This window comes from Chrysochloris asiatica, unplaced genomic scaffold (assembly GCF_000296735.1).
Source record: "Chrysochloris asiatica unplaced genomic scaffold, ChrAsi1.0 scaffold00083, whole genome shotgun sequence".
Taxonomy (NCBI): domain Eukaryota; kingdom Metazoa; phylum Chordata; class Mammalia; order Afrosoricida; family Chrysochloridae; genus Chrysochloris; species Chrysochloris asiatica.
Window position 1 is genome coordinate 1,051,368 of NW_006408601.1, and position 9,934 is coordinate 1,061,301.

The 9,934-nt window shown below is 42.5% G+C and overlaps 1 protein-coding gene across 1 annotated transcript in view; it reads left to right on the top strand.

Annotated features, from left to right (window-relative positions):
- Positions 1 to 6,223, top strand: part of PARVA (parvin, alpha) — a 218,388-nt gene extending 212,165 nt beyond the window's left edge. Inside the window, 1 exon segment of the mRNA XM_006878178.1 lies at positions 6,147 to 6,223. Coding sequence (XP_006878240.1) covers positions 6,147 to 6,223 — 77 coding nt within the window.
- Positions 6,224 to 9,934: the final 3,711 nt, after the last annotated feature.

The following is a 9,934-nucleotide window of genomic DNA, read 5'->3' on the forward strand; positions in this document are numbered from 1 at the left end:
GCACACCTTTCTTAATTTGAAACCATTCAGTGTTCCCATGTTCTGTTCAAACAACTGCCTCTTGGTCCAGGTACAAATTTCTTATGAGCACAATGAAGTGTTCAGGAATACTCATACTTCACAATGTTATTCATAGCTTGTCATAATCCAAACAATTGAAAGCCTTTGAGTAGTCAATAAAGCACAGGTAAACATCTTTTTGGTAGTCTCTGCTTTCAGCCAAGATCCATCGGACATCAGCAACAGTATCCCTCATTCCACGTCCTCTTCTGAATCCAGCTTAAACCTCTGGAAGTTCTCTGTCAATGTATGCTTGCATTTCTGTATTACCTTTAGTAAATCTTTACTTGCATGGGATATCAAAGATACTGTTCGATGATTTCCGCATTCTGTTGAGTCACCTCTCTTTGGAATGATCACAAATACGGATCTCTTCCAATCAGTTGGCCAGATAGTTGTCTTCCAGATTTCTTATCATAGTGAGTGAGTGCATCCAGTGCCACCTCACTTTCTTGAAAGATTTCAATTTGTATTCCATCAATTCCTAGTGCCTTGTTCTTTGCCAATTTTTCAATGCACCTTGGACTTCTTCCTTTAGTATCATAGACTCTTAAGCATATGCTACCTCTTAAAACAGCTGAACATCAACCGTTTCCTTTTGGTACTCTTTATGTATTCCTTCCATCTTCTTTTGATGCTTCCTGCATCATTCAATAATTTGCCCAAAGAAAAAGTCAAAGTCTGAATTTTTTCTTCAGTTCCACCAGCTTGAGAAATGCTAAGCGTATTCTTCCTTTTTGGTTTTCTGACTACAGATCTTTGCACATTTCATTGTAATATTTGGCTTTTCTTCTTGAGCTTATCTTTGAAATTTTCTCTTCAGCTCTTGTACTTCCTCATTTCTTCCATTTGCTTTAGCATCTCTACGCTGGAGAGCAAGTTTCAGTGTCTCTTCTGACATCCATTTACAAGAAAACAAATATAAGAAATATATGAAATATAAGAAAACAAAACAGAATAAACAAACAGGTAAATAACAGTGAAAAGAAAAAATAATAAACAAGAAATAAAAATAAGCAACAGCAGGAAAACAATATAATAACTCTATAGACAAAATTGGTATTGCTATTAAAGTGCCACTGAGTCAGTTCTGGCCCATAGCAAACTGTATAGGATTTCTGAGGAGCAACTAAGGAGCTTGAACCACTGACCTTGTGGTTCAAACCAACTTTGAAGTCCAGCACATAGAAAAAGTAGGGAGAGACATAAATAGAGCTATAAAAGAGAAAAAATATGAGAGAAAATAGAAGGGAGGGGGAAGCCACTTAAGAATAACTAAAAAGAGAAAAGAGGGACAGGAAAATAGAGTTATAGGAGAGGAAATAAAGGAAAGAAATTTTAAAAAGAAAAAAAAAACTGAGAAAAACAGGCAGAGGGGAGGTGAAAAGAGAAAGAAAACAGAGTAGTAAAGAAAAATTAAAAGGGAAAAAAAGAGAGAAATGAGAAATAGAAGAAAAGAAGGAAAAACAAAAGCAGATTTAGGATATAAAATTCAAGGGAATGGAAAGAGAAGAGGAAGGAAGAGAAAGAATACACAAGCAAAAACAGTGAAATAACTAAAGGAATAAACCAAACCCCAAAACAACAATAACAAAAACAGTTCTGCTATTGGACTATAGAGGAGAAAATTCTGGGGAGCTCTTGCAAACCAAGTTCATGAGGAGGTTGTGGAAAGGATATGACAGAGAAGTTCCTAGCCCTAGATGGAGTTCCTGTTGGCCTCTGTGTTATCTGTGTTCAGGGCACTGAATCCAGAAGTAGTTCATGGAGGCCTTTGATGGAGCTGATTTCAGTCTCTATTAGGACCATGGGGTAGTGGTCAGGATGACTGGTTAAATGCTGGTTTGGCAGCTGTGTGGTTCTTTAGGTCTGGAGCCAACCTGCCTGAATGCAGGCAGTCCCTGCCTCACACTAACAGGGCTCCCAACCACACTGCTCCACACTCGCAGAGAACAGTGTGTGCACTAGGGGTGGATGAAGGTGGGAACCGGCTACACCTCTAATCGCCCAGGGAGACTGGGGGAAAAGAAGGAATCACCTTTCTTTCGCCTATGTGAATCTGGTGGGTCAGGCAACCTTCTTTGGCCAAAGCTGTCACACAATGGTCATGCCACATCTTGCTAGCTATTCACCAAGCTATCTCCTTCCCTCACCTTTTCTGCTCAACTTCTCCTCACAGTGAGTACTCAATCCGCTTCTCTAATGTTTCCTCTGAAGCTCAGGGTTCCAGGATTTTCATGTGTGTCTGTTCCTTTGGTCTTTTGTATCTTTGTTGTAGAGGATCCTTGTAGTGCATCTGCCTAGTCCTCCATCTTTCCAGAAGTCTTCCAAGACATATTTATTCTTAAAAACCTTTAGAATTATAGTTGGATCATTATAATTATACCTCAGTTAAACTGTTTAATGAATAGCTATATGCAGCAATATTAATGAGTCTTATAAATATAATTTCTACTAAAGAAAAAGCAAATTGAAAAGAATACATTTAGAAACAAGATATGTTTGCTCTGTAAACCTTCACCCAATTTACACTAAAAAGTTATATATATATATGTTATGACCCTATTTATATTAAGTGCAAAATCAAGCAAAACTAAAATATGCTGTGGAAGGGTACATATGTTAATTATAGAATATATGAAGAGAAGTAGGAAGTAATCACCTTAAAAGTCAAGGTAGTGGCTATTTGGGAAGTGAGAGATGGTTGGGATCTGGGATATAGTGGTGGGGGCAGGAGCAGCTCCTAGGGTGTTAGTGATTTACCTGGGTGATGGTTACAAGGGGGTTCTCTTCCAAAGTATTTGAAAGTGTTCATATGTGTTACGTTTTTCTGGCTGTTTGTCGTATTTGAAGATTTTCTTGGTGGGGAGTTATAGGCAATGTGAAGAAAATAAATTAACCAGACAGGTTATCAGCTCCTACCAAAGTGACTCATGTCCAGGCCTGGCTCCTTTCCCAGTGGCGAACAGGGGCAGACAGGAAAATGGGGCTGAGACTGAAGATGATACAGATCCAGTGGTGAGGGGGTCTGGAGGCTAGAACACAGTATACTGCTTGTCACTGGGCTTGTGGCTACTCAACATATTCCTACCTCCACCAGCTTGTGGACTTGAATCACTGGGTATCTTCCCTACCTTGGTCAGGGAAAGGGCCTCGGTGAGACTGTGAAAGATGTGAGGAAGACTGAAGTGACACAATGGGTTGTGAGGGACAGGGCCACACTGGGGACATGTCTCTCTCTGTGAAGACTACTGTTAGCAGTTTGCTTTCTATCCTTTGAATTTTGTGTCTTGTAGAGAGCCATTCATACATTCATACATACACTCTTATGGCCCTAGGTGAGAGGAGGAAACCTTCAGTCTTTCCCTGTAACCAGAGGCTGTTTGCTCCCTCAAGTCTGGGTCTGATTGCTCTCTCCCTTGGCCCCAGACAGACCGTTTCTGCTCTGGTTGTCTCTAATCTGGAGCTTCACAGCCCTCACGGCTGCTCCCAGAGTGAGGCCCTGGGCCAACACACAGAAGGGACCACAGCAGTACTGAGTTACTAATGGCACAATTTTTTAGGCCAGGGATTTAAAGAGGCCCTGTTTATATACCATGGAATCACAGTTCATTCCAAGGACTCCAAAGCCCCTCTTGGCTGAAATGGCCCAGACTCTCATTGCCTGAGGCCTGCCTGGGGCTACCTGGGTGGCCATTGGCTTTCTTGATAAGAACAGATGATAAACAGTATGTTGGATGCAATCTCCCTTCTCTACAGCCCAGCTGTCAGTGATGGCCTGTAGAAAGAAGCAACTCAGATTTCCGAAGGAGCAGGTTTTAGTTTGTGTGAATGGTGTCCCCCTGGAGTTGTGTAGTACACAAATTGCATGGCCATACATAGCAACTCTGCTAACAGGCAAAGATGAGAAAGTGGATGGAAACTATCCTTGGAACTTAATATGTTCCAGATATTTTTCATAAAAGTATTACCCACTTACACCAAAGAGCAAACTGATTTACAGTTGTTAAAATGGCTTTACCAGGGCCACACAGCTAGTCTGGAGATGGGCTTCAAACCTTAGTCTAGAAGACCAAAGTTTACAGAGAAGAAATAGATTAGTGAGTACTTAAGACTGGGGTGGGAGGAAGCTGAGAGTATAGGAGGGTGAGAGTTAGAAGGTATCATCAGTTGCTGTGGAATCAGTTCCCACTCATGGCACCCCATCTGTGTAAGAACAGAACTGCGCTCTATAGGGCTTTCAATAGCTGATGGTTTGGAAGTAGGCCTTTCTTCTGAGTAGCCTCTGGTGGGGTTCCATGGAGTTGGTTCCAACTCATAGTGACCCTGCATAGGGTTTCCAAGGTTGTAAATCTTTACGGGAGCAGAAAGTCTCATCCATTGTTGTTGTTGTGTCGGTTCTGACCCATAGTGACCCTGTAGAGGGTTTCCAAGGAGCTGTTAGTGAGCTTGAACCACCAACCTTGTGGTTCAAATCAACTTTGCAGTCCAGCGCCATAACAAGACTCCATCCCACTGCGAATGCCTCAGCTTCTCTGCCCATTCTGTTTTTAACCCTTTACAACCACTTCAGCTACCCACTAGAGCTATGTCTCATGGGCCCTCTTTTTAACCTTACTTTCTTGTTAAGCATGTGACTCTATTGGCCTCCCCTTCTTTTGGAAATTCTCTTCCTTAGCTCTCAGGATACTGGACAGTCGTCTATTCATTTATCTGTTCATATCTATTGAGGGTTAACACATGGTAGGACTGGGCCACTGGAGCCAAAAAAGACAGCTCAGACCGTCCAGGGTGGAGGAGAAAGGCACACATTAGTGTACAAGTTAGGGACAGATTAGGAAGTACACCACTGTATACCTAACCCCTGCCCAGCTCAAAAAAAAAGATGCCAGCTCCCCAGAGTTCCTTCTAACTTTGTTCTTATGTGATGTTGAGTCACTTCCAACTCACAATGATCTCAAAATCTCCAAAACCATTGCTGTCGAGACATCAAGTGTCATCTCTAGGGTTGGTGTCACACACATTTCTCATGATCCATTTTGATCATAGAGTATGTGACAGATATGCTTACAGAGTGCTTAAATGGAGTATTTCTTAGGCTATCTGAATACTAACAACTAAATGGTTTTAGAAAGTCTTTCTTACATTGAATTACAGTACTAGTTACTCCAGTTCTCCAAAGGTAGGATGTCCAGTAGAGGGAGTGTAGAGGGACAAGAGCAGACAGAGGCCTTGCTGAGGGAAGGAGAAGGTAAAGGAACCAGCAGAGGGTCAGAGGATTAGCCAGAGAAGAAAGTGATGAGTTAAGTAGATGGTTGAAGGAAGGAAGGAAGGAAGGATGGATGGATGGATGGATGGATGGATGGATGGATGGATACAGGAAGGGAAGGACTGAGAAAATGGTTGCATAAAAGTTTCCTGGTGGAACTCACCTGAGAAATAAATTCAATTCCCCAGCCTACTTTTAGAACCTCAAACCCATCTGTGTTGTCCTGTTCTTAATCAGAATCTGTTTGCCCCACAATGACACGTGCTCCCTGCCACACCCCTTTCTCAGCCAGGTAGGACTCTGTGCTTCGATAGGCCCTCCCCTCTCTGGGGGAGAAGCAGCTTGAGTCCTAACTCACCACCCTCCTCCTGTAGGCTCTGTCTCTCATGGCGAGCTCTAGGGTGGAGACTGGAAGCAGAGGGGGGCACCCCCAGGGACAGGTGAGACATGAGGCAGTAGGATTAGGCCAATGCCCCTCTTACCTGGAGAAGATGCTTCTAGGATACTGTGGTGAGAAGTGAGGCCCTGTGCCCAGCACTTTACTCCTCACTGCCCCCTGCTCTGACTTCTCGATGCACGCTCTGCCCATTCTTTGACAACCACTCATCCCTAGTTACCTCAGAAGCAGTGCTCATCTCTCCCAGCAGGATGAGGAACTCCTCAAGAGCACAGAATGATGTCCTGTGGTGAGCACAGCACCCACTCGGACCACGCTGGACACACAGAGGGTGGGTGGAGGATCAAGGAGACAATGGCTGGCAACTTTGGGCCACCGTGGCCCCTCTGAAACAATGTGTGGGTTTTGTTTCCTGTGCAGACATCGTCAACTGTGACCTGAAGTCCACACTACGGGTGCTGTACAACCTCTTCACCAAGTACCGGAATGTGGAATAAGGGACCACCCTGGGCTCCCTGCTGCCCAGATCTTCTTGCTGTGGGCCGACTGGACCATCCTCCAAATCGCCTTAACTTGCTTATTCCTATCTCCCACTCTGTACTCTCCCACAAGTCTAGCTACAACCTGGTGATACTGGGAATTGAAATTAGGAAAGGAATAATATCTCAGTGGGCTGGCCAGACCTCCAAGAGCTAGGGAATGACCCCTTCCTAGTGCCGAGTCCAGATTACCCTCTGTACAGTATGAAAACCAGCTTAGGCAAAAGAGAAATATCGAAAATGAAAATAAAGACACTAGTTACCATTTAATGGGTGTTACTATGTGCTGGGCACTACCCTAAGTACTCTGTTACACTCTAACTCACTTACTCCATAGGATTCTCATTAAAGCAGGTAGTATAGTCCCCTTTGACAGATGAGGAAACTGAAACTTAGAGAGGCTAAGTGACTTGCCAGAAACTGAGATTTGCTTTTCCTCTTTGAATAAGATGTGTTAATAATCACTGCCATACTTGGTGGTGGTGGCGGTGGGTGCTGTGAAGTGCCGTTGAGTCAGTTCCAACTCAGACGCCCCCATAGGATTTCCGAGGAGTGATAAGTGGGTTTGAACTGCTGACGTTGTGGTTCACAGCCCAGTGCTTATGGTACAGAGCCACCACACGTTGCTTGGTGCTACATTATAAAGTTGTGACTGCGTGGGTTCTGAGTCCTCAGAGAAAACACAAGCCCGCTGTGATCTCACCTCCAGCTCAGGCACGACCAGGACTTAGTGATTCACATTGAAATTGGCAAATCGAATCTCACCCAATTAATAGTGTGTGGCAGGAGTCATGTCCCTCAAACCCTTTGTGCAGATGAAAATTACTCTTAATTCCTTCAGATTTGTAATAACCCATGCTCTGATTTCAGGGTGACATTTGGGAAGGATTCTGTTTAGAATTAATGGAGTGGCGTATTTTGCAGCCTTTTTGCTTGATTGCATGTAATGGGAATGCCCTATATTTTCCTGCAAAATAAGTACTCAATTCATTATCATTAGGCAAATGTACAATATATTCCGTCACCACAGAGAGCTGGGCGCAGGCCCATATGAGCCGCACTTGGGAAGTAGGGCTCTTCAACAGGGACCCTTGAACTTTAAAGAAAGGAACTCCTTTTTGCTTTCTAATTGATCATTTAGACCATTTCTGACTAAGTCTGCCCACATGCAATTACCAGCTAATTCAGGCGAGGAAAAATGCAAGTCATTTAGACCAAAGTGGAGTGGTTTCCTTGTGTGGGTTCTTCGAGAGCTTGTGGTTACCTGTATCCCCTCTACATAAGTCCAACTTTGAAATGTGGGCCTGTAATTGCCCCAGGCTGCTGGGTCCTATAAGAACAGGAAAGGGGTAGAAAGGGACAGTTGGTGGGCGGAGGAAGCATGAGGAAATATTTACTGTGTGTGTGTGTGTGTGTGATCACCCTTGGAGACAGATGGGATTTTTTTTGCCCTTAAATTGACTAAGGCCTTGGGATAAATCATTAATAATTTTTGCTGAGAGTCTCTGGATAGCACAAATGGTTTGCTCTCAGCTGGTAAGTGAAAAGGTTTTGATTTAAACCCACCCAACAGAACGCAGAAGAAAGCTGTGGAAATCTGCTTCCATAAAGATTCCCACCAAGAAAACCCTGTGGCGCACTCCGTAAAACATGGGGTGACCCTGAGTTAATATAGAGTTGATGACACGCAATAACAACCACAGTTGATACTACATCTTCTTTATAGAATTCTCACAGATAGTCACCAGCCTGTGGACCACCTCCCTCTGATTTGTGCCTGCCTTGTCACTACTTAGGGCCCAGTTCACAAAGTCCAGCTCTAGTTTGCACCTGAGGAATTCACTTGTGATCTCTATCTGCACTGCCCAAAGTTAGGCCTTCTGTATTGCCCAAAACATTCCTTTCAGCTCTCTCATCATTTGTTAAGGTCTATCTACAGCAACTAAGAACCCATAAAACCTAGATAAAGTACACATTTCTCTGGATATTTTGCTGTAAGAAAGAATTTTTGCTTAGTTGTAATGATGAGCATTGAAAATGTAAAGGCAATATATGTTTGTGTCCATTGATGTAAAAGAACGTAATTCTTCATTTGCATAATTAGTGAATATTATGTTTTTCATTAAGAAACACTATTTGGGGTAATATTTCTGTTCTTTTTTTAAATTCCTGATAGCAAATCAAGATAAATAATTGCTTTGCCTCCTTGAGAAATATTAAAGCTGTATGAAATAAGTAGAATGCATTCATTTAAACATGCTTTGCTGGAAGAATTTTACCTCCTTATTTGTGTTGTTTTTCTTTCTTATAGCCAAGCTGCAAATATTACAGAGGCCCTTATTAAAAGCACCCCTTTGTATGTTTACATATACACAGTAAACAAAGAGATTGGAACACTCAGAAAGTTTTTTAATAACAGATGTAGTTTATCAGAAAATTCTGTTTCAGACCTAAGATCTTATGGATCAATTGGGAAGGCGTAGGCCTGGTTTTATAAGCATGTTGTCTCATTTAGGAGTTTTCTTTTCAATTCTGGGACTCCTACTTAATGAACAGCTTACATTTAGGGAGCGAGCAAAAGGCAGAAGAACAGTAACGAAAGCAAACTTAGCCCTCATCTCTCTCAAACAAAGAAACCAAGGCAAAACTCAAGTCTCTATAGCCTTCTTGGCTACTGTTTTTTTCTTTTCTCTTTGTAAGTTTAAAGATATCGATTTTTTTAATAGGTAATTATTTGTTGTTGTTAAGTGCCATCGAGTCAATTCCAACCTATAGCAACCTTCTATAGGGTTTCCAAGGAGCAGCTGGGGAGCGTAAACTGCTGACCTTGCAGTCCAGCGCATTAACCCACAGCGCCATACCAGGTAATGAATTGTTGTTGTTGTTATGTGCCGTGGTAATGAATAAATGGTGCAAAATTCAAAAACCATGACTGAGTGCTTAGTGAAAACACTAAACTCTCTCCCTTCTCTCCCCACAAGTCCCCAGAAGCAACACTTCTGGGCAATTTTTTACATGTGATGTTGTTAAGTGTTGACGAGTTGGTTCAGACTCATAGCAACCCTGTATAGGGTTTCCAAGGAGCAGCTGATGGGTTTGAAGTACCGACCTTGTGATTAGCAGGCCAGTGCTTTTTCTACAGCGCCACACCTGGACTCTTACATGCACTTCCAGAAATACTTTAGGAAATAAAACACGAACATACATTTTTAAATCTTTTTTTTTTCTTACCTAAATAACATACTGACATATCATTATGCATATTGCTTTTGTCACTTACTGTTATATTTTGGAGATAGTTTTACATTGGATACTTTTTTTAAAGGAGGCTTGTTGACACAGGTTAAGTGCCTGGCTGTGATCCAAAAGGTTAGCCCCCTCACACATGGCTCCACGGGAGAAAGACAGAGTGATCTACTTCCATAAAATTTACAGCCTGGGAAACCTGATAGGGAATTTCAGCTTGTACACGCTGGGGTCACTGTGAGTCAAAATCAACTCGACAGAGCCTAACAACATTTAAAAAAATACTTTCACATTTTAAAATGAGGATATGCACTCAATGTGCATGTCCAAACGTACACCTGCCATCTACCTGAACTAGGGAATGAAACCTTGAAGCCCTACCAGAGGAGATGATGCTACATCAACAGGGATTTCAGAAGTAGA